The sequence below is a fragment of the Botrytis byssoidea genome (genome assembly GCF_014898295.1).
Source record: "Botrytis byssoidea strain MUCL 94 chromosome Unknown BBYS_025, whole genome shotgun sequence".
In the NCBI taxonomy this organism is placed as follows: domain Eukaryota; kingdom Fungi; phylum Ascomycota; class Leotiomycetes; order Helotiales; family Sclerotiniaceae; genus Botrytis; species Botrytis byssoidea.
Genome location: NW_024065866.1, coordinates 206,448 through 230,508, shown reverse-complemented (window position 1 = coordinate 230,508; position 24,061 = coordinate 206,448). Strand labels below are relative to the sequence as shown.

At 42.9% G+C, this 24,061-nt stretch overlaps 6 protein-coding genes across 6 annotated transcripts; 4 read left to right on the top strand and 2 right to left on the bottom strand.

Moving 5' to 3' along the window:
* Positions 1-2,272: 2,272 nt before the first annotated feature.
* On the top strand, positions 2,273-2,598 carry EAE97_010021 (uncharacterized protein; the record flags this gene model as incomplete). The annotated part of the gene is made up of 3 exons (XM_038880536.1): positions 2,273-2,344; positions 2,380-2,475; positions 2,539-2,598. 3 exons carry the CDS (start codon positions 2,273-2,275, stop codon positions 2,596-2,598), a joined length of 228 nt encoding a protein of 75 aa, XP_038728582.1.
* A 1,549-nt stretch (positions 2,599-4,147) lies between these two features.
* On the top strand, positions 4,148-4,354 carry EAE97_010020 (uncharacterized protein; the record flags this gene model as incomplete). The annotated part of the gene is made up of 1 exon (XM_038880535.1): positions 4,148-4,354. The coding sequence occupies one exon, from the start codon at positions 4,148-4,150 to the stop codon at positions 4,352-4,354; it is 207 nt and encodes a 68-aa protein (XP_038728581.1).
* A 3,419-nt stretch (positions 4,355-7,773) lies between these two features.
* On the bottom strand, positions 7,774-8,202 carry EAE97_010019 (uncharacterized protein; the record flags this gene model as incomplete). Its single annotated transcript, XM_038880534.1, has 3 exons — positions 7,774-7,878; positions 7,988-8,119; positions 8,176-8,202. The coding sequence occupies 3 exons, from the start codon at positions 8,200-8,202 to the stop codon at positions 7,774-7,776; spliced, it is 264 nt and encodes an 87-aa protein (XP_038728580.1).
* Positions 8,203-8,442: 240 nt separating this feature from the next.
* On the top strand, positions 8,443-9,645 carry EAE97_010018 (uncharacterized protein; the record flags this gene model as incomplete). The annotated part of the gene is made up of 1 exon (XM_038880533.1): positions 8,443-9,645. The coding sequence occupies one exon, from the start codon at positions 8,443-8,445 to the stop codon at positions 9,643-9,645; it is 1,203 nt and encodes a 400-aa protein (XP_038728579.1).
* A 656-nt stretch (positions 9,646-10,301) lies between these two features.
* Positions 10,302-11,278, top strand: EAE97_010017 (uncharacterized protein; the record flags this gene model as incomplete). Its single annotated transcript, XM_038880532.1, has 2 exons — positions 10,302-10,564; positions 10,636-11,278. 2 exons carry the CDS (start codon positions 10,302-10,304, stop codon positions 11,276-11,278), a joined length of 906 nt encoding a protein of 301 aa, XP_038728578.1.
* A 3,141-nt stretch (positions 11,279-14,419) lies between these two features.
* Positions 14,420-19,697, bottom strand: EAE97_010016 (uncharacterized protein). Its single transcript, XM_038880531.1, has 5 exons — positions 18,955-19,697; positions 18,694-18,866; positions 15,999-18,583; positions 14,986-15,937; positions 14,420-14,931 (listed from the first exon to the last, which is right to left on the bottom strand). The coding sequence occupies exons 2-5, from the start codon at positions 18,800-18,802 to the stop codon at positions 14,837-14,839; spliced, it is 3,741 nt and encodes a 1,246-aa protein (XP_038728577.1). The 5' UTR covers positions 18,803-18,866; positions 18,955-19,697; the 3' UTR covers positions 14,420-14,836.
* Positions 19,698-24,061: the final 4,364 nt, after the last annotated feature.

Below are 24,061 nucleotides of genomic sequence, written 5' to 3'. Positions count from 1 at the left end.
GTCTTTGGATCAATTATCATGGAATGATAGAGATTAGAAGCCGGAATATTAATAATTTGGCAATGACGCTCTAACCGCTACCCCTCATAAGCTCAGAAGTTACTGAGGAATGTACGAATTCAGAGGCTCTCTTTCATGTAATTCCTATCAGAAATTCACTATTGTAAAGGTCTACTTGGGATTCTTCCTAAGGGTATGACTCCCTCTGACATGTGTTATTCATGATAATTCCGTCTGAAAATTTGAATCCATGATTACTAAATCGATTCAATCCAATTCGTGAAGTTTCAAAATGCATGTCATTGATTACCTCACTACAACGAACATTGGCATTTAGGCTTTCGATTGATACCATTGGTGTACCTGTCGAGCCTGTTGTCCAATCCCTAGGCTATCTATCACCCCACACCCACCAATGTCATTTTTATCGATAAGGAACAATGAAATGTCATCGATAAATATTACTATGCCTCTTCAATACATGAATGCAGGAAGAGGAAAGGGACGAGTATGGTCTTCGAACTCTTTAGAATTAGGATCACCTATTTGATATGGGTATTTCATATATATTAACCTGTATGCATACTACGCAAACATTCCTGTTTTCATGTCAGAGTATCATTAATTGGACTAACCCCTTCATCGTCGCTTCACCCCTCCCTCAGCCAAATACATGTGCCTGGTACAGTTCAACGGCAGTGCTAGCAATGCAAACGACGCAGCATTGCAGTCTGCAATACGTAGTTAGATGACTGTATCGAAACCATGTCTCATCCATTCATCGCCCCGAGTACAAATGAAAATGGAAGAAGATCCTAGATTGAAGCTATGAAAGGATGGCGTTGATCAGATAGATTGACTTATCGCCTACTCCGTTCGGAAGTAAGTACTTCGTAAATTGGTACACATCGGCTTCATTCACATACATTCCAACCATGAAATCGTTGTTACAGCTGTGTATACCGTATAAGTGTGCGTATGCCTGTATATGTGGAGTTGGACCTTGCATTTACGTTATCTGGATCTGGATGCTTTTCATCTAATTTTCAAAGCAAACATGGTTGAAAGAAGTAATGAGCACGTTATTCCATTTATTTCCCTTCCCACGCAACCCACACCTGTACAGAGAGAATCTCATGATCTCGTGCCTTGCTAGTTTTTCCCCCTGGACTACATCGACCTAACTGTTTAAGCAACCTTAACCTTTGATGCCTACACCGATAATAGCCCAATGCGTCCACACTTGGAATCTTGGATGCGGATGCGTTGTACAGCACCAAAAACGCTCCAACGCCCATCCTTCGCACCCTTTCACCAACCGAAAGAAAGCAAAGGGTAGGAAAATCACCCACCCTTAGGGACAACCAACCCACTTCCGATTCTATGACACAAATCCAATTCCTTTCTTTCAGGGAGATGCAGAGAAAGTACGAGATCAATACCAACAGGACACCTGGTGCCATACCCATTTACTCGACTGGAAACGTCTCCCGTCAGATCATGCATTGCTAAACTACCGCCCTACCTTCCTTCGTTTCCGTAAGATGCCAACTCGACCCATACAGAAGGTTTAGTGAGACAATCAACCATCCTATCAATCTCGGTGAGAACGAAACCTTCTAGTAAAAGCGCCCAGTCACCAACCAGTCTGATTAACCATACATCGTACGAAAAGTGTTAGGATCCCGCTTGCTTGCTTTCATTGAACCATTTCCAATAACATCGTAACATTGAGTTCATTTCAGCATCCAATTCAACCATTTATCCCGAAGTTCGGAACCATCAGCATTTCCGAACACGCCCATCCATGGATTTTCTCACATATGCTCCATCGTATCTCACAAGGCGATATCCTTACACTCACTCACTCACTCACTCACTCAATAAAGATGAATGTCATTCCACCGGAAAAGAGGCTATACAAGCTGCAGAACGCGTATACCAAAATTTAGTCATGCCATAGCGTACCGTTCATCCGATGTTAATTTACACTCACTATCCTATACGGCATGTCAAGCACACCTATCCACACCATTCATGTAAACATACCGAGCCTACCAAGAAAGACCGAACAATCTCGAATTCAATTCATGAGTCAAAACGTTGTGTGGCTGAGTTCTTGGTATTTTGGTGGTGTACATCAATCTAAATTCAATGGTACTTGCCTTGCCGTTGCCGTGAAAATACCACATTATAAATTACAGTATCGAAATCTTATCCCCTGTCGAAGCTGTTGAGCCTGTCAAGCCGAAATCCCCTCATCGAATCTGATATGAATTACGAACCGCAACCTCCGCAACCTCCGCCACCACCCAAGCTCGTGATGTTGTTGGTCCACTACCACGTATGTTCGTAAATTGTGCTCATCTCAACTTGTAGGCTCGTAACTTTCGTACTCGAGTATCACCGAAAGAAGTTCGAGACCTCCAGGATATGACCTCCACATACAGCAGACGCTACACTACCGTGGGATCGGTAGGTACCGTAACTATTAATGGCTATCATTACACAATGTTTTTAGATGAACTAAAATCATAGGCTAGTAATTTAGCAAGCAAATGTCCATCATTCTGTCATACTATGGTCCATGGAGTATGAAGTATAGGATTAGGATTGCTTCAGCTGTGTGTGTGACGCTCATGTGTCGAAACGCTTAGATGGCTCTCATCTAGGTACTCATCGGGAAAAAAAAGTCGAAATTGGTCAATCACTAATCCATTCATTCGATATTGCTGCATTGTCACTGCCCCTCTCCCTCCTTCCTAGGCTTCGATACTTCTATCCCTTCCTTCAAGTTCCTTGCCATGAATATTTGATGGTGGGGAATACATGAGCACCGAGAGATCTCCTGGATTTAGATTTGGTTAATAAAGTAAGGTTCATTATGACAACCGGGTTCCAATGAGTTTCACGCGGGCCCGGAATTTATCCTTGCGATAATTGTTGGATTTCAAAGTTTTAGACAATTACATAGGCCAATGATAGTGAGTGGTAATGAAGGGGTTTTGACGATTTCGACTATTGATAGCATGGACAATTTCATCATGGTTGTAGATCCACGAGACATGATTCATTCGTCGCGATCTGTTGGTAAATAAGCATCAAACCATGCTCGCCATGATATTCCGCTTTAGCTACACAGAACTCACGCATCTAATTAACTTCGGAGAGTGCTTGCGGAACTTACTGCGGAACTTTAGTTCACTGCGTGCGTAGAAGTAAAAACAAGGGTCTCCAACTTTTCCACACCTAGCCTCGCGAGCTAGATGCCATTCGTTACTTTTTGCTCCGTATTCCCTCTTATCCACAATCCTACCCTTGAACCCACCTATGAATCTCGATATGAAGATGCTACTATGGATTGCTACGATACCAGGTACATAAATATCGTCTCCGATCAATGCTGGTGTGCTGCATTCCATCCGACCGTTGTTTGCATTTCACTTGCATCCATGGACATTCATCAAGAGCTGAGAATGTCTTGTATCCGTGCTGTTCGTACACTTCATGCTGAGTGTGCTGAGCGGAACACGCGCCATAAACAGAAACAGAAAACAAAACCCTGAGCCCTTCTTTCACATGATGAGGTTGTATCACATCAATCAATTTTGATTACGGCGTTCTGCTGTGATAACTTCAGTACTGGGTTGATGATGATTCTCGTGATGCTTGTTACCATTTGACTAGAATTCTACTTTGTCCTTCAGTACTATACTAAAGGCCCCGAGCACAATCTAGATGAGAAACCCAAAAGCTATCGAAATCTAAATGTTAGGTTTCATCAATGCAAAAGAAGAGAATACGAAAGTTCAACACAGGTTCGAACACCGTAAATACAAATCACCATCGTGTTTCTCTTTGACCTCTGTGTGTAATCGACCGTCAATCAGCCAAAGGTTCCACAAGCTCTTTAGAGCAATTTCCATCACTCGCGCCGGTATCTCTGTATTAGATTGCCTATCAGGTGGGCACAAGAAACTCACTTGTTTACTCTTCAATGTAACACGATGGGGTCGTTCCAAACACATCACTTAATAAAGCCAGTCATAACTTGGATTGCCTTACCCTGTTTTACTTTCCGAACTTACTCATTCTGTTACTGTATGCTTCGCCCTGGTCCAGCGAAAGGAGTTTGGGCCGAGATAGGATGCAAGCTTCTGCAACGGTGCGAAAGCCGAGACCATCTATAATTGACAAAGGTGTTGCAATAATGAAGAGATCGGCTGGTAGTGGTTACGCAGCATCTCCATCGGCTACGGCGAACGAGGATCAAGATGTATGGATGTATGTTGGAATTGAAGGTTTCGAAAAAGGCTCGCATAAGGGTGCGATGACCAGAGCGGGAATTGATTAACTTGAGAGTGGGTTACGAGTTTGAAAGTTTTTAAACCTACCGGGTCTAACACAATAGATCGGATCAATTATGATGGCTGATCAGTGTAAGATGATGCTCAAATAATGCTCGTTTTTGATTCATTCAGAGCATCCGTCTTACTAAGTCATCGTAGATTCAAACTATATAGCATTCAACTATTGGTTCTGGTCTTTAGGATGGTATATCGGTCAATGTGCTGTATTTAGTTTGGGCATTCAAGGAGCAAAAAGGATTACTAGCTCGCCTGGCTATATTGAGATTGAAGCTTACATGAAGGGCAGCGTTAGTATAAAAGGATGGTCGGTCGACTAGCAAATCCAGCGATCCCTCAAAAATTCGCCAGGGTCTCAATTCCTTTTCAGCAACCCGAGCTTACACCCGCTGCCTGTCTCCAGGAAAAAGGTAGGTGTAGTAAGAAAGCCAAAAAGGAAGGCCGGTCCCAGTCCCAGCCTTGTCGACCGGGATGCAAATTTTTCTGACGGGCATATCTCTCTTGCTGAATCGCTATTCGGAGCGAAGCGAGGGATGCGGCATGGGATACACACACTGTGCTATGATGATGTCTCGAGCGTTTAAGATCCAAAAAAAAGTGTGGTAAAGTAAGCAGACCCTTGCTTGCGCAAGATTGTTCCGTTCTAAATTTCTAGATCCTAGATTCTGTCATCTCCAAATATCTTCATCCTTGGAAATATGGACATGAAATTCGTGGCACGGGTAAGAGAAACACGATCGACGATAGAGGGGAAAAACAAGGGGAAACTGTGGGAATTAGAAGAAAGTGACACATGGATGAGATCTACCTTAGCGACTAATGAAATAGTCTCCTATCGAATAAAGTCATTGGCATCATCATGAATTTTTTGTCGTTTTACGCGTCATTAGGCTTAGCACTATAGATGCTGCAGTCAAGATAATACTGATTTCATTTCGTACTAGCCTTTTTCCTGTAATAGTACAAAGCTTCCAAGGGCCCGGCTCATATACTGGTGAGCTGGGATTATTGCGGGGTGGTCGCACAAGCATACACAGTATATGATGCACTAGACAAAGAATTTCCGATTATGGCCCCTTTTGGCTTAAAGCTCGAAAGGAAAACGATGCAAGAGAAAGATTCATCTAATTGTTGACTTGTTGACTCCACATAAGGGAGGGAGGGTGTCAACGTAGGTTGAGATTGAAAGCTAGGTAAGTAGCAAGCACTATATTCTCGCCGCCATTTCCGTGCGTATTGGCTAAAGAACAGATTGATCATCGTGAATTGTGGTTTGTGGTTTGATACTGTAAAAGCAATCAACTACTTGGATGACTATTATACATCGTACATGCCAAATTAACACTTAATCGGTTTCACCGCCTGGATGTTGTAGCATTATCATGCTTTGCTTTTTCAATGTCATGCCCCTTGCGAAACATATTTAGTGTTTAGTGTATTTCGAATCGATATAAGCTCCGTGAAGGTAGGGAACGTATCGAATAATTCAACGCTTGGCAGCTTCATTCTGAAGAATCCTAGAAGCACGGACAGGTCGTAACGAGGGGGTAAGGGGCGATTAAGACAAACAAACACAACCTTGGAATTCAAGCGCCCTTCTTAGGGCCTTCGATGGCCAAACAAAGCCTCATCGAGACTGCTTCCGACCAGTGCATGCCAACATGGGTCTAAGACGTTTTTACTTCTCATTATTATGGATGATCTGCTTACTACATGCCGGTCTTAGTTATTATTGCACATGCATGCAATTTGTACTTGTGCGTCTTGCTTGTACCTCGCCGCGGGTTCATGCTCCATCAATGAAGTTGCTGAATCTGTGCATCAATGATTGCTTTGCCTTCTGGCTGCTGATTAGGCCTCGATATGCATAGTGCTTTTGCATTATGTGATAGCCATAAGCCCGTGAAGTCCATGGATCATGGAAAATTGATATTCGAGAGAATCTACCGCTGTGATTTAGCATATGTTTCCACCCACACATCTATAATTTGGGCGCCTTGGTCTCAAACTCAGAAACGCCGTTTAACAGGAATGGCAACGACCAGTATTTTAGGATCATCATGCTTTCGTGACGATGGGATAACGATTGACAATTCTTGACGCACCTGAAATTATTATCTCGTTCCTTAAGTGGTTCCATCCAAGTCTTTTTAAGTTTTCTTACTTATCACACTAATGGAAATGTGGCTCATAGTTTCAGAAAGAGGCCTTTTCGATGCTGGTCGATGCATATCATTGGATATTTCGTGATTAGCCCTTCTTCTTTTATGGTGGCTGGTTCATGGATTGTTCGCAATCCCCTAGCAAGATCCATCCACATCCACATCTGATCCATTATCCTTACTTAGCGAACCCTAGTACAGACCAATACATGTGAAGTTTTTCTACGCAAACCTGGATCTCAAGGATGTTGAACGGTCGATGATTTATTTCTGCATCATCCCATTCCCAAATTATGACTGTACTCAAAATGAGTTTAGTTAGCTGCTGCTACTCGCGTTACCGCTGCCCCACTCTCTCCGCCGTCAAAAGTCTCGCCTTCTTTCCCAATTTCGAATATAGCGTACAAAGCGTGTGTTGGTGTTATACAACAAGGCAAAAAGAAAATGTGCGTTACCCCATCTGCATTTCATCAGAATTTAAATATATGGAGTATTCTGACAGGATTGTTTGACAATATGCTCGCTCATTTGATAGCTTATGCCATACACATCTTTGAGAAAGAAAAAGTATTACGCGGTGAGCTCGGAAAGTCTTATTAGCCAAGATTCAATTTGTAGTGTGTATTAGATACAATATGGGGTATGTAGAATGAGTCGCGTTTGCCACTTAGATGCTTCATGATACCTACCTAAGTATCATGACCATACCAGGTCTAGATACATTGCAGTTGGTCGGTAGCACTGCATTTCATTGTTCGTACTATTGTTCTGCTTTGCCAGTCCTGTGCGGTTCTACCTAATCGTATTGACCTGCAATACGTACTCTTAATTAGGCTACTATTACCTGAGCCGTCTTTTTCATAGTTGGTTAGCACAAGATTAGTACCAGTAAACCTTCGAGGCCTCCCAATGGAATGACCCTCCTCATAAACTAAATGACCGAGGGGTTCTTCATGTACGGAGTACGGAGTTTAGGTCGAGCCATTGGAATGCTTGCCCAGCTTACCCACGTTTTGTGATGGACCATCGATGGGGCCGAGAATTTGACTAAATTCCACAATTTAACATGTGCACTAACGACAGTATCGAAAATTTCCACATCCAAAAATTTCCAAAGGCGCTGCGTCAGTACGGGAAGGCCACATATTTGGCTTAGATTGATATGCTAATTATGCTAAAGGTTCGTCGCACCCATGCAAAGCACATCAAGAAGAGTGGCATCTGGCATTTTTGGACCCCGTCGGCTACTTGATATATACACCCTTGAAAAATGGGAATTCATCCCACCCTTGTGCTGATACAACCTGACCGCCTTTTCTCGCCCTTCTTTCTCGCAAAGCAAGTTTCTCCTGTTTAGGAAGTTGATTCATCGTTTGACACGCACCCTTTTGATTAGCACACACCTGGGGCGAAGGAGCCTCGTACGCGATATGTATCCAGCCGCGGGATGTAGCTTACCCCCTGGTCTTTCCTTTGTACCGCTGGCTTTTCGAATCTGCGCATGTTGCAAGCCAGGGGCTTTGACTTTTGACCGCCAACAAAGCCCTGGTGTCTAGCATCCCCAGAAGAAGCTCTGACCCGGTAAATTCCCTATGATTTAATCCTTACACATTCGTGGGATCAGCCAGATGACACAGACGACATACCGCAACCTTACGGTAAGTCACTTGCATATTGGTCTTTCAAATTCGTACTGCCGATATATAATCCTCACATGGAAGATTGGGTAGGTTCTTTTCCTATAATTTAAGTTTAGTATTCTCTAGTTCAATTCATATCAAGGCTATGATACTTAGACTACTAACGTCCAGTTGACGTTAGTTCATATACTACCTTATACACCTCCACCAGCCCCTCCTCAACTTGCAAACATTCTCTCTCATACTATCTTCTCTATTATACGATATCACAAAATGGATTCAGCTTATGCTACTTCAGCGTATGGAACGAACATGATGGCTTATGACGACAATGTCCGGATGTTTCTGGAAAACGTTTCGAGGCAAATGGCTCAACCTTCACAGTCTCGAAATCGATTATCTATGTCAAATGGACAGAGAAATATGACACCAATGCGAGTTATCAAGCCAAACAGTAACAACAACAGCCCAAGATGCTCCATGAAGCAGAACCGACGCAGGACTTTTATGTCGGATGGCTCATACCAACGACAGATGATGATGCTCAACCAGCAACAGCAACAGCAACAAATCATGTCGACTAACGAATGGGAATCGAACAATGGACTTCCAACACAGATGCCAATGAGATCCAATCGTCCTGTTAGTTGGCATCCATCCACACAACAACAGATGTACCAACCAGTACAATCTACCAGTGGATACCCATATTCCCAGGAGTATTTCAACTTTGACGCCTCAACACCAGCTGTCTACTCAGGATACGGGTCGCCAGACTCCAGCTTTTCTCCTGTGACAATGCCTTACAGTGAGGATCATCAAGACTCATACCCATTCGACACCGCACCTACCTCATACCCACTCGATCAGGCATATACCCCAGAGCTTACACCATTAGAAAATCATATGATGTCTGTTCAAGCTCCATACACAAACGACAACCAAGATCCAACAATGTATTCGCATTTTGATTGGAACAACTTTGCCGCAAATGGATTCGAGGATGGTACCGCCCCACCCACACCAGATAACTTTCTACCTATTCAACATCCTGAACCCACCTTCACTCCAGAGGAATCGATTCCATATCATTCACTGTCCGATGACGAACCAGAGGGTGAGGAGTTGATTGGTATGGGATTGTACGATACTCCAGACCATAGCAAGATGTCATTGTCAGATCCTCAACTTGACAACTACCGAATGATGTCGTCACAGCTTCTAGGCAACAGTTATCGTCGACCCGAAGGAGCTGGTAAAGGCTTGAAGCTGGAGGAGACATGGCAACCACCCGCTGAAAAGGACGACGACAAAGATGACGAGGAGGACGGCGAAGGGGAAGATGAAGAGGAGGAGGAAGTTGTACCCGAGAAACCTACACAGCAGGCTGATGCTTCAACTTATATGATGGGCACTACACAGCCCTTCCCCGACTTCGATGGAAGTTACGCAATGAATTATGCAGGCTGGATCTGATTGAAAGGAGCATGGAACTTTGGATGGGAAAAACTTTATGATTTTGAAATTTAGCGATGGAGTTGGATTGGACTGGGTATTCGGATTGGCTATATTGGAGCACTGGAAACTATAGGATCATGTCAGCAATGACTGGAATGAGCACAGGCTCAATGTTGGGATGGGATATATCAAATTCCTGCTAGGCACTGCACTTGTATTGAACAATGTCAACAGGTGAAGGAAGTATCTCCCCAAGAGGTTGATATGTATATGTATATAGATAGCTTTACACAATATCAATACCCCCGAATGAATTTTCGGATTTAACAGACAAGAACAAATTCTTTGATCCTTCTCAATGAAAAGTGCTGGTGAATACATGAACATCAATCAATACACGTACTATTACTTCAATTAGGTTCGTAAGCTTACTAATAATTACTAGTCTCAACGCCAAAACTTCGGCATTCAGATCACAAGGAAGGCAGCAGCCTCAAATCTTTTCTTCAAGATCCTGAGGCATCTTATCAAGCAATTTAGCTCTGATCAATATTTTGGACAAACTTCAAACATTTCTCATACAATTGCAAGTCAACACAACAACTCCACCCTTCCTCGACGTATCTTTCCCAAACATTGTCCTTCTCCACCTAGTTTCTAAATACGAACAAACTATGGTTCAATTCGTAATTACGCCTTGGCGAACGCGTCGCGAGCTTCTCCAAGTGCGCGAAAAGCTTTATCAAAATAGTGAGACAACCCCTCCCAATGATTCTTATCGTCGACAAGCCGTTTGCCTCATATCCGTATGGATGCAACGAGGAAATTGTCCGCATCTTGTCGAGTCCTCTGCGATCATTACTTCAGCTATTTTAAACGATGTTCCTGGAAATTCATCCTATTGTGTCAGAGCTGCTTATTCTGCTGCTTTCTGTCGGTACGTTGAAGTCTTCTCATGATCTATTCTCTTGTGACATCCGAATTATTAATTTTATGCTTGCCCATTAGTTTCGTTACAGGTCTCCTAGATAGTCATCAAGATAAACGTCGCAAATTGAGTATGTACTCAATTGCGAAAACTATCGGTCTACCAGCTACATACGTCGAACTTCGGCATCAGGCTACCCACGAAGAACTCCCATCGCTTCCTAAACTTCGAATAGCTGCGCGCAAAGCATTGAAGTGGATTTGGGATTTTTACTGGGCAGACTTATCAATCGATGAAGAGGATGATGATTGCAAGATATTCGTACGAGGGGTTCTACAGCAGAAGGATCAAGGAATCAATCTGAATATGATAAAGGATCGACTTGAAGCCTACGGGATAGACGACCTTCTTCGTGCGCTAGGTGAGCTGGAGGAATCTTTAGAAGACCCCATGACGATATTACAAGCGCACAATTTCCGACAGAAGATCTCTGATTGGGAAGAATCTAAATCTCCCAAAAAGAATAGCACATCTGTTCCCAATACAACCGCCCAAGATCTTAACGATATCCGAGCGGGAATGGTGAAAATGGAACATGATTTAGATGCTGCCGCGGCATCCATACCAATACCTAAAGACGACAAATCTTCTGCAAATAGTACGGAGAAAGGCTGGTCGCGCTGGGAAGGGCCATGGGTACCAAAACCAATAGGAGTGCTGTGATGCAAAGATTTGGATTGATGCCCAATATTAATGACCACGTGCCCCGATATCTTATGCCTTAGTACAACGACCAAAAGCTCAACCCTACTCGAAAACTTCTTTAGCATCAAGATTGTCCTTCATATTCAATGTCTCCAGCGTCGAATATGGCGGAATGAGCGGATGGTTCAAGAGTGGGGCAGAGATGTACAACAATCATCTCGTGCAGCATATTTTTGGTTTAATGCTGGGGTGATTTGCCTTGAGCAATTTCCGTTCTCCATATGGATATGAGTGCATTCAATGCATAGCTCCCGGATTGTGACGGGTCAAGAAAGTTTTTCATGAATATGAGAGTTGGTAAGAATGGCTTATGCATGTAAGCCATTTCGATATTCCCAGTCAGTTATGCTGTATTCTTCATGAATATTTAGCCATGGGATTCTTCCTGCTTTGTCAGCATTACTTCATTACACAATGCTACATTCCTCAGACAGACTTTGCGAGGCTAATATCCCTGAGCAAGATTCAAGTACATTAGTCCTTGATCAAGGGTATACGTCAAATGAGTATTGCCAAATCTCTTAAATTGTCACAATTTTTTATTACCGATTTATGTAGACCAGTCCATTTTCAATTCTTTTACACCTTTTTTTTCGACCAAGTCGATTTCTGTATATGGTGCAGATTCTTACAACCTGTCAATGGCAGCAAGACAGAGAGTGAAAGCACCAAGAATAGAAGTAGTTTCTTCAACTTCACGGGTACGTCGATCAATTTCCAGCAATCTTACGCACATCCATTTGTGCTGATTTGGTACCTACTGGCATGCACTCATCTGCTTTCTTCCATATGGGCCTTCTTCACCACTAGCTCCTCTCGGCTTCATTTATCGAAATCCATTGATAGCCGAGACGATTTGAAGTTTGTGCAACGGGCAAATGATTGCTATACTCGTGGTTTTAATTTTAGGTCTTTATCAGGGCTTGATGATGCAATGATTATTTGTTGGGTCTCGAAAGGAAAAACATAAGAGCCTCCACGGTCACAACTCCAGATCTCTGACTCTGAGATAGTGGGCTAAGTAATTCTGTAACGAAACAAACGTAGTAAAGTGGCTTCTAGAGCGGTGCACTCGTCTGCACAGAACATGAGACTTTTTCAGCTGAGAGGGTTTCAACTGTCTAGGTCGAGGTGGACCAATCTAGAAGAATTCACAATGCGAATAAAGAATTAGAGAGCGGGGTTGGTTCATGCATATTCTCTAATCTAGACTTCCCTTCTTCGTATTATAATATTGATAAAATAGTATTTATAATCAAAATAATCTCAAGAGCCAGTATCGTGCATCTTTCATATGTATGATATGTGCACATGTTTATAACAAGTTACTCTTCTATACCTTATTCTTCCATCACCCCGGATCTATGACTTGCAGCGTGAGGGAGAAGAGGGAATGAGCAAGGGAAGCCAAGTTGTATTTTACCTGATTGGTCTTGATATGACTGACCATCCGCTCGCTTCCCCACAGATGAAAATATGCACTGGTAATATGAATGGGCAGTAGCGATAGCGATGGTGATGGTGGTGAAGAAAAGTGATCGAATCTAACTACCCAGGTAGCTACCCCTCTTTTCCGAGCCAGCGTTCCCGTATATTGAATGTCTAATTGTAAGCATGCATGGAATGAAAAAAAAAAGGTTGGGAATAAAGATAAAGACGAAGATTGCGATGAAGATAGAGACGAGAAGGTTAGGAGATATCTATCTATCCATCTATCTATCCCTCTTTCTTTTACACTTATTACTTGCTCAATCCCCCCGCCCACTCGCCCTCCCTTCTATCTCACTACCCAACAGGAGATCTGAATATATGCTGAGAGAATGATAATAGATACCTACTTTGTACTATATATTATAGAGGAAGCAATCAATCGATGAACGTTCAAGGTAAAAATGGAAAAGAAAAGGGAAAAGTAAATATCACATAACTCAACTTGATATATCATCTCATATCATATCACATACGTACGTACGTAAAAGACGCAAAATCATGGTTTCAGTCATTGTCAGCAATACTAATAAAGTAATGGTGTTGAATAGTAAGTGCGCAGCATGCGCACTCTACACGCATGCACACATCCATGCCTTCAGATCAATTTATCAATTTATCAATTTATCAATCCGCCATGCTTATAGTTAATATGTAACATTCCGTTTCTACCAGAAGTCAGGCTGTCAAGCTTCAAGTTTCAACCTGCGCAGTTGATCAGTTGAAGATAAGTTAGATAATGGAATAAAATTCATGTCTACTTTGACCATCTCGATATACCCGATCATGTGCCCACCTCCCTTACTCAATATCTCTCTCACGCTTCTTCGCCTTATCTCCTCTGATTATACTCACGAATTTTCAAAATTATCAATCTATCCACCTTCTTATCCTCAATCACTAAACCTCTTCTCCCCTTCTAGTTCTTCCTGTAGAATTCAATCGGAGTCTCGATCCGACTATTAAAAAAGCTACTGGTTGAGATTTCACCATCACCGCCTTCGCCGTGTTTCACAGTTTTCCACAATCAACCAAATTTATTCAATGATTTTTATTTGCATCATGCATTTTATCTTACTCTGCCATCAACCTCTGCCTAGGTAGTTTGGCAGGCACGCTTAGTATCCCGAAGCCGATCCCTTGTCCCAGTTCCATCCATCCATCCCAATTCAATGCCCACCGATTTTCTTCCTATCATTCAATACCATGCCGATTCCATTTCATTTTCATATCAACAGCCTATCTTTTATCCGAAAAGAAAAACTTCGCCCCTCATGATTGGCACTTCTTAATCTCTGCATTCGCCTTTTGCTCCTGCCCCAACCTCTTCAAATATTTCCTCACCAACTCATGCCCCCCCAGCCAAAATCACACCCATGCTCAAGCTTTGCATGCACAGCTCAAAGAAAAAACGCCTCCTTCCCACACTCAAAGCCATCCATTATGTGCATCTCACAATGTATCAACCGTCGAATTCGAAAAATGAAAAACAAAATAATCGACCTCTCCATTCGAATCATCAACATCATCAAGCATTCCATCATACCATTGAAGCAACCTCGACATTGCATTAAACACCTCGTATGCAACGCAAAAACCCCAATCCCACCCCAGCCCATCAGTAAACGCCTATGCCCATTTGAACCAGCAAAAGAAGCAAACTCCCCAAGATATGAACCCAACCCAGTGTGAAAATAAGAAGAAAATAACCAAAGCGTGGTATCGTCAAGCACGCGTTAGAAAAACTATTAAGTGCGAAGGGGAACTTTTGTTCCATAAATAGAGTATCGTGCCTTCCCATGAACGCCCCCTGGAAAGCTCTGAATGAATGTACCATAGGCATAATTTTGTGTGTATGTATGTGAAACAGGCAACTTTCCATCCCCATATGTACCGCTAGATTAAAGCAACAAGACATGCCCAAGTCTTGCCCAATTTTTTTTTATTTACAAAAAAATTAGAAAGGCTAATAATAGGAAATTGCTTTTGTTGTACGTGCGTGATCAAGGGCGTTTCCTGACTTTTAAATCACAAGAGATTGTCTTTTAGTTTATTAGAGCGTTCTGCCCGTGTTTGCATATGAACAGCTTGCGTCTCTAAAGCACGTGCCATGAGACGTGTTACTGTGACTTGAGTTAGTGCCTTTGAAAGTTGGATCGGGAATGAGGAATACAAACCTTGCCAAACTGCAGCTCTGTCGAGCTGATAAGCGGTCAATCTTAAGATCTTGCTTCCAAATCCACAATTATCTAGAGCGGGAGATCTTTGGCCAGTATTCATCTGAACCGCGTTTGTCTGACCGGCATTTATCTGATTATGAATATTGTTTGCCAGTTCATGTTGCATCTTCGCTTCAGTGATGTTGACAACCTCTTTAATTCTTTCCAAAAGTCTGACGTCTTCATCTTCAAGATATATGATAGCAGGCACGCTACTGAAATCAACGTCCGCATGACCTAGAATTCCGATGTAGCGTCCTAGGCGTTCTTGCACTAAACTTATCCATTCGGCTACTACTTGTGCACAATCAAACGCGCACATGGCAGCCTGTAGTGGGAGCTCCCGGGAGGTAAAGTCTGCAAAAGTAATGCCGAACTTATTTGACATTACCAGGAAATCTGTTGCATAATAAGCTGCCTTTCTAAGTAAGCGTTCGCGATCGGTGGGGCCCTCTGGTTGATTGGATGGAGAGGTTTGGAAAGCACTAGAAGATTGAACGTCAGGAGGAGAGTTTGATGTTGTAGGAGAATCGACGAACACAGAGCTTGCAGCTGAACCGCTTGAAAATTCCGTAGAATCTGTATTGGAGTTAGGGGAGTGTCCCGCGTGCTGCATGGTGTCTTTTCCTCCGGCAAGCTCGGTTGCCATGTCATCGAAGTTACGTTTCCAGAACATTTCTTTTGAAGCTGACATGTTCACGAACAGGCGAACATATGCCAAGTCAAGGAGAGGAACACTGTCGGCTGATAGCGGTCCCAGCCCAAATGGATTGGGGCGTTGCACACTGTGCTCTCGGGTGCGTTGCCATGCTAATTGCCATGCTTTTAGAGCCGGTTCAATGTGGCGATACATCTTTTCAGTTTCCTCAGTCCCCCACCTCCTGTCGACATGTCTCTGTCGGGTTTCCCACTACACTCGTGTCAGTAGTTTTTTTTTTACTTTTGAGAATCTATAAATTGGATCAACATACGATGTAATTATGCAGCGCGTTAATTAGAATAAGACATCCGAAAGTACTTGGCTTCAAATCACTCTGGGGTAAGTCTTGAGCATTGTGCCCATTTCCGAAATGTTGAGTTTGCGTTTGCTGATATTGCTGTCTATTGCCGGCCTGGAGTAGCTCGCCCAGAGCAGCCTTGAACGTGGTTTGATTGTGATTGGCCATTTTGGAACCACCCAGCGCATTGAAGCTATTGGCGGATTCGGCCGACCAGAATTCTTCGTTGCAAGGTAGGTCAGACTCGATCTCAGAGTTAGTTAAGAAAGGGACATGATTGATGGCCGACACAAGCATGCTGGAGAGTATAAAGATTGCGTATAGAGTTCGTTTTCTCTCCTCGGCGGTTTTCCACTGGTGCCACTCCTGTTCATCATCTAGATTTTCTGTTTTGATGAAGCCATTCATCGCATCATCGCCATTTATCATCCGTCCATCCTGTTGTGATAACCCACTTTGAGAAGACGATGTTGGTTTGATGACGGCGTTGGCAAGACTAACCAAAGTAGCACAGTGAATGAGAGCACTTTCGCCTGCTACTTTATCGCCGGAATTGAAACCATAGATAATGTTCAACAGCATAGCCTGTGCAAGAAATACTGGTGTGTGAGTGGAATTATCTGGAGCTCTTGAACGGTGGTCCGCTCTACGAACATCAGCTTTGCGCCGGGCTTCTATGTATAGCTGTAGCATTTTCTTCGCCGATTCAAATAGCATCTTCGATTGTTGATGATCGCCTGCATATAATGCACCAATGGCAGCCATTGAAAGTGTAAGGCATCCAGGTCCTTCAACAGAAGGGGCAGCGCCTCGGCCATCATTTATAGGGGCCGAAAAATCGAAGTTCAGTGTAGGGATGTGCAAGAATGGTAAGTGTGGATGAAAGTACTGTATATAAGCGCCAATATATTTTTTGAGATCGGATGTGCTAGGGAGGTGAAACCTAATGCCTTCGCTAACACTATTGGCTCGGATTTGTGGTCGGGGAGAGTGAGGAGATGGCGAGCTTGCAGAAGAAACAGAAAACTTTCGTCCACCAAAGGAAGTATTATGGGCCAGGGCATTCGCAAGGGCCGAACGGGTAGAGTCTGTAACTGTGGACAAAGGTAAGCTTCCGTGGATACTGCCGGTCGTGGAATTGGGGGTCTCCGGGGCAAGAGTCATAGGGGGTTGGAAACCTTGTGTGTTGTTCATTCCGGGCATTACAGAATGGTCCAAAGAACTCAATGGAGGTGGAGTAGCAAAGTATGGAAGATTATTCAGCGGTAGGCTGTGAGGTGAAATGGGGTTTCCGTTTGAAAAATGATCATGATTCTGGGCCAGAATATGTGGTGAAATACCGTTTCCAGTAGAGAAATTGGCATGATTCTGAGGTACACTATGTGGTGACATAGGGTTCCCGTTGGAGAAATTTCCAAAATTTTGGTTACCATGATCCAAAAAGTTTGGTGTCATCAGAGGCGGTCCTGTCACAGGCTGGTGCCACATGGATGGTGAGCTTACAGCTATATTATTGGATCCATCCAGCATGATACCGTCACTGATCCCACTTTGGCTGGCAGTACTGATCGCAGAAGGAGATGAACCGTCTATTATAGCATTCTCATCAAATGTCATATGCTGGGTAAAAGGGTTAATCAACCCGTTGAAACCATAAGAGTCATCCATACCCGAGTTTCCCGAGTAATCTGGGAAAGTGAAAATTGATGTGTCATTGGAATCAAGAACCATCGAATCCGGTGCAATCATTGAGTCTGATGTGATCATTGGCTCTGGTGAGTGATTGAACAAGGCACTAGGATCTATCGTCGGGCTAGGACTATTTCCATTCGGAAATGAAAAGCCAGGTGAAAAGGTAAAGTCATGGTTCTGAAACCCTCCAGCAACCGGCGCAGTCCGCAATCCATTAAGCACCATAGAGTGATGCGTTTCAATCCTCGGCAGCCCATGAGAAATATTGCGGTTGTTCATTACAGAGGACATACCATTCATTGGACTCATTCCGTGCATTCCACTATAATCAGAGTTGTGCATTGGTAGGTTCGCGAGACTAGCGTGACGACTATGGCCATGCCCATGATTTGAAGGATGAATAGTATGGTTTTGATTCCTCACTGCATAAGGTTCATCTTGACCCAGAGCCATTTGCATGTAAGCACTTTCTGGATTTGTGATTGTATTTGCCCTTGGTCTCGGGCCCACTGGATTGACAATAGAGTGTTTTCGTACCCTGTTGAGGTTTGGTTTGCCAACTCCGGATACATTACTCATAGTGCTGCTTCGGCGATTTCTTGGTCTCGCAGGTGGTGTTATGTTGGTGTGCAGCTTCTGCTGGTGTCTTAACAAAAGGTCACTCCGCGCAAAGCATCTCTTGCACTCGTGGCATTCGAATGGCTTTTCTTTTGTGTGTGATCTTTCGTGTCTTTTCAGATGTTCCAGACGTGCGAAATGTCTTCCACATGTGTTGCAACCATGAGGCTTAGGCTTGTCAGTTTTTGATGGAAAGCCGTTGGGAGATTTGGGGGCAGTCGTCGTTGCAGATGCTGTCGATGCTATGGCTAATGTCAAAAGTTAATTAAAGCCTCTCCAGTAAGAAGACAATAGTGATATCTTTGATTGAACGGGTGATTTATGTCCGAGTTGTATTTGAGATGTAATTGCTACTTACCATTCTCCTCACCATTCATCCCACCATTTGATTCAGCGCCGTTGGGTGACGTCGTCTCAGACATGTTGGGCGATTGCTCTTGTTTGATTGTTGAATTGTCCCCCATCATTGAAGAAGGCACCAAGAAGAGGCTAAGATATATGAGAATGACTTCCTACGAAGGTTTGTGCATGCTAGAGATTGTTCAATATTCCATTCGTTCCAGTATGTGGAGAGTGGTCATTCGTGGCAAAGGTACGATGAATGGACGTTCAGACTTACGGACTTTCCCAATAAATCGAAACCTGGCGGGCTCTTTACTGGGGACTTGCGGTTCTCGATGCAGCGATGCCGCAATAAAAGCGCCCAAGCCTTTTTCCGTTGTTGCAACCTTCGGCCGTTGTAATCTTTAGCCGACCCGACCCTTCACTGCTTTCTCGTTTCTGCAGACCAGTAAATGAAGTTGGTGTAGGGAATTCTTGCTTTGACCAGTAAGTGGAGTGAATATCTGCAGGCCTTTTCCCGGCTGTATGTAGGTATGTAGGTATGTAGGTAAGTAGGTAGGTAGGTAGGTCGGTAGATTTCTTGGAACTTAGAATTCGACGGTAGGAAGTATGAAGTATTATTGGGATTCCGGCAAGAATAGTTTGAATATTCAAAAGTCGAACGAGGAATAAGAAATACTGTTGTCAAGTGCCCAACTATGTATCCTTCTACAAACAAACAGTGATTGAAATGATTGTAGGTGTGGTGTCTGTGGATGTTGTTGTGCTTTGGAGGGAAACGGATGTAGGATGGGATGTCGTGTAGTAGGTAGGTAGTTGAGATCCGGGGAAAGGCTGCGAGGTCTGTGAGGTAATAATACCTAGATGGGTGGTAGGTGGTAGGTACTAGGTACTAGGACAGAATATCTTCTGTGCGCGCTCTGTGCGGAGGAAATGCTAGAATGCTACAACTGTACCAACTAAACTAAACTATTGTCTTCCTCTTCTCAGGTATTATCTGTAAAACTAAAAATTGGATAGGAGATCAGCGAATTTTCTACAATATCTTCTTTCCATTGAACTGATATTGTGAATATTGGTTGAGAAAGAGAGAGCGGGAGAGAAGGGGGAAAAAGGTAGCAAATTGAGTATTTGTTTCTAAAGTCCTAGATACCTTCAGAAATGGCGAGATGGTTTTGGATAATCCGTATCGATATGTTATTCTTGTCTTTGCCCCTTATGACAGGGAAAATATATGAGAGTTCTTTTGGTGGAGAACTAGGAACAGGATGATGAATGATACTGACCTTGACCTTGACTTGGGACCTTTCCTCTATGGCCAATAATGTAGATTGATTGAATATATCTTAATATATTCAAGAGCAATCATTGGTCATGTCCATATAATATGAGACGGCTTTTGTCTACCAGGTACACGATGATGGGGTGGTAAATGGATCTCTTGGTGGAGACGGAGATGGTTCAACCAATTACCTAGTGGATTGACGACTTCTTGCTTTTTTAAAAATAAAAAGAGAGTTCACGAGTTCTTGAGGTCTTGAGTTCTTGAGGTCTTGAGTTCTTGAGTTCTGATATAATAAGTGAACGAATGTTTCGAAGAACCATCAGAAAGAGAGCATCAATATGACGTTGATTCCCACAAGTTGATGAGAGAAGAAGAGAACTAATCAATCTACAAAATGAATAATTGGTGAATTAGATCCCTATTACCTAGGTAGCCAGGTACCTCGATTGCTTTCTTCAATTAAATTGGAGTAGAAAGGGGATGCAATTGGGAAATGTATCAAGATAATTATTCGTTTTGAAGAGTATCAAGATGACAGATGAGATATTGGTACTAATAAGTATCATATACAGACAACAGTTCAAGTACCGGTAAATAGGTAGATAGCTAATACATCAGAGAGACTCAAAATGACCTACTATTTGATACCTATTGTCCAATAGGATTATTAGTCATTAATGACTTCTTTATTAATCGAACATCTACTGAGTTGAATGGTTGGCTAATTTGATTGATTATGACAAGAATGAACGACGGAAGGAAGGAAGGAGGGAATGAATAATGGGCTGATGAATTCATACTATCCTCATAGGTTTCTTCTGGATTACAAATTCCTACATTGATAATACATCATAGATAAAGTTTCCTTTGAAGAATTTGGGTCTTTGGGAAGGAATGGAAGTATCTCCTTCGCCTCATCAAAGCACAAGAACACATAAGCACCAAGCGATTCAAGGAGAGCTCCTCTGCAATAAAGCAAAGTATTGAAGCTCTACATCTGTGCCATAGCTACAGCAGATTCTGTCAGGCACCTGGGCAAATCCTCTATCAAATCACTGCACAGTCACTTGGTATACAAAGAATTCTTTCCCTCATTCGTCATCAAAAATTTCCAAGCATTTCTAAATGATTCATAACATTTTCATCGCCGTCATCATGTAGAGGCATCACAAGCACAAAGGAAAGGGTAGGAGATAGTAAACGAATTCGGCAATTTGACCGAAGCATGATGATGAAAACGTTCAATATTTATCCTGCTCATCCTCAAAATTCATGCATCTAATTCGACTGTCCGGGGAGTTGTTCGCCTCTTAATTGTTCATCCGTACAGACTCATTCTATCGCATCTGAACTCACACAAACTCCAAACATTAAACTCCGGCGAATCGTATATGATCAATAGCAATGGTAAGAATTGGGTCACGATGAATAGCAATTTAGTTCTTCCTAATCATTAACCTCCCCCGAAAGTTTTCAGCCTTGGTAACGATGTAGATTAGCTCTCGGCTCTCAACCATCAAACTGCTGCATCTAGCACGACAGCTAGTCTATAACTATCGACCCTATCCGCAGTAGCATGTAAGACTTACCATCGTATCTAGATAGCTACGTAAGAGGATCCAGATTTCATGGTCCAGAATGTTTCGGAATGCCTAGATAGTACGTACCGCACATATCAGTCTATCTATCAATCAGTGAACCGGGCCGTTAGATTATGACATCCAGTTGCAAGCTAAACCCAACTTCAAGGCACTTCTTGCATCGTACGACATATGACAGAAACAAGAGCTGGAATCTCCGGAAGCAAAAAAGAGCATATCCAGAACTCTACCTACATTTCATTACTGTGCCGGGTGCATTTTGAGTTCTTTTCAAGGCCCCACCATCCTTCATTACACCTCGCCGCTCTTAACCGAGAGGTCCGCCCCTAATCCACAAATGCTGATGAAAAACCACTGTGCAGAAATCAAAAATGCCTCGTACCACTCGCAATAAGCCTGCACTAATTCCGTTTCTGCTTCTACTTTTCCCAATCAGGACACACGGGTGCATCGCCTTGAACAAGTCGAATATAGCTTCATCTATTTCAATTATTTGTACACTTCAATATCAGTGAGCCAACGATACGATACACCAAAAGGCTGTCAAAATCTACCGATCCGTATATTTTACTTCGAAACACGATCAATGATCCGTCATCTCCACAATCATCCCTACACATTTAACTCGTGCTTCTCCAGACCCCGGACGGGTACATATCAAAAAGCCTATCCTATATCATCAAAAGACCATGAAGTGATCCAAGCTTGTTTGTCCAACGACGATAAGATATCCAAATGATGCTTTAAAGCTATTGAAGACGGTATTACAAGAACTAGCTGTCCAGGTGCGTGGGTAGAGTTTGCCCGTATTCTTCTTCATCTAGACCTATTTTGAAGGTGTGCGTACCTTACGTACCGGTATGACGACAAAGGCTCAGGGAAAGTTCTTGGACATTCAACTTTCTCATTCGTTGATTTCGATCTTGATTATGATCATGTTATGTTTTCCATTGATTTCTATGGAAACATCAATCTCGAAACCATGTTGCGGAACGGCAAAATTTTCTATAAACGAACGCCCATACTAGTTCTTCCCATCGCCACCCCAAACTTTCAATACTCACCTGATATTCGTTGGATCTCCCTTGGAAACAAGCTCGATATCCACTCGGAAGCCGGCAAAATGATATTAATCGTCAAATATACATGCCCTATGTCATGCTAACCATGGATGTAATGCCATGCAATGCAAATAAGAGTTGAAGACGTTAGACATATGTGAGGGTATACGCCGCCACCACCCTCAAGGAAACATGGCAACACCTTGTCTTTCTGATCGAATAATATACCTAGTGGGACTTGGGGAAGAAGTCCAGATTGCATGAGACCTTGATGGAAATACAATCGAGAATGAATTCTACCCCTGTTTCCCCAGCTTTCTTATTCTCTGGTCTATTCTCTGGTCGCAAATGAATGGACGGGACGATATGTCAATATGTTCAACCCAAAAAGTGATTTCCCAGCGGAACCAACCAAAGTGTTAAAATTATCCGAACTGTGCAGGTATATCCAGATGTAATATAATGTAGGTAGTGACTCCCTAGTACTGTCCAACCCAGCTGTTGTTCATTGATTGGGGCAAGATGTGCTAACAGTCCACCCACACCCACGAACTCCCCTTTGTAACCCAGACCTAAAGAATTGCATATCCTCAGCCTCGGCGAGCGGCATATTTCATCAATTCTAGGTCCTGCAGTGCCAAGATAACTTCGATTGGAACGAATTGATCGGATTAGATAGCTTGACATGTTGATGGTGCTACCAGTTACTCAAGTTAACTCGGTAAGTACAGACAGAGCTGTTCGGCTACGGAAACTATACACGAGCACTACAACCATTCTTCACCAACACCAACACCAACCAACAACCAAGCTCTGATGTTCTAAAATTCTAGAGTAGATAAAATCCCCATACTTCCGAAAGTCTAGGGAAACATTTTTATACATGCCTACCCAGTATACCAGCAAAAGCAAATTCATGGTACTCTTCAATCTCTTCATTCCCGAAACTTTGTTTTGACTTGCTAATTCAATACTCATGAATATTTGAGACGTTGTTAAGAAATTGCTAAGACATAATTTACCAGGTTCTGCATACTTCAGCCGTCCATTACGAATTCACGATTGTGTTGCATTTCTATAACATGGATTGCACAAGGGTATGCTCATGATTCCTCTCATTCTTACAACGATGGAGAGTATGTATGAGGCTTTAACAGAAGAAGGCTTTCTGCATCTTCACCCTTCTAGATTTCTTGTGCCTTTTCCTCACCTCTCACACCCACAAGCTAAGAATGAAAATCACACCCTCCACGCAGTGTCATGCACCTCTATAAAAGCCTACATAACCCCCATGAACTACCTGCGCAAATCCGAAATTCATCCGTTGCCGAACCTCACCTCCGTCCAACAACTTTACCCCAGAATCACCATTTGGGAAAACGGCACGTCTATTTGGACTGGGTATGGGACTGGGGAGCTTCGCTAGTAACATCTGTA

Excerpts from the sequence above, each read along its gene's own strand:
- EAE97_010016 (XM_038880531.1), bottom strand. The coding sequence starts at position 18,802 with ATGATGGGGGACAATTCAACAATCAAACAAGAGCAATCGCCCAACATG. Across the intron at positions 18,584-18,693 it reads GATGAATGGTGAGGAGAATG|CCATAGCATCGACAGCATCT; the intron begins GTAAGTAGCAAT and ends TTTTGACATTAG. Across the intron at positions 14,932-14,985 it reads CAGAGCTGCAGTTTGGCAAG|TAACACGTCTCATGGCACGT; the intron begins GTTTGTATTCCT and ends CTCAAGTCACAG.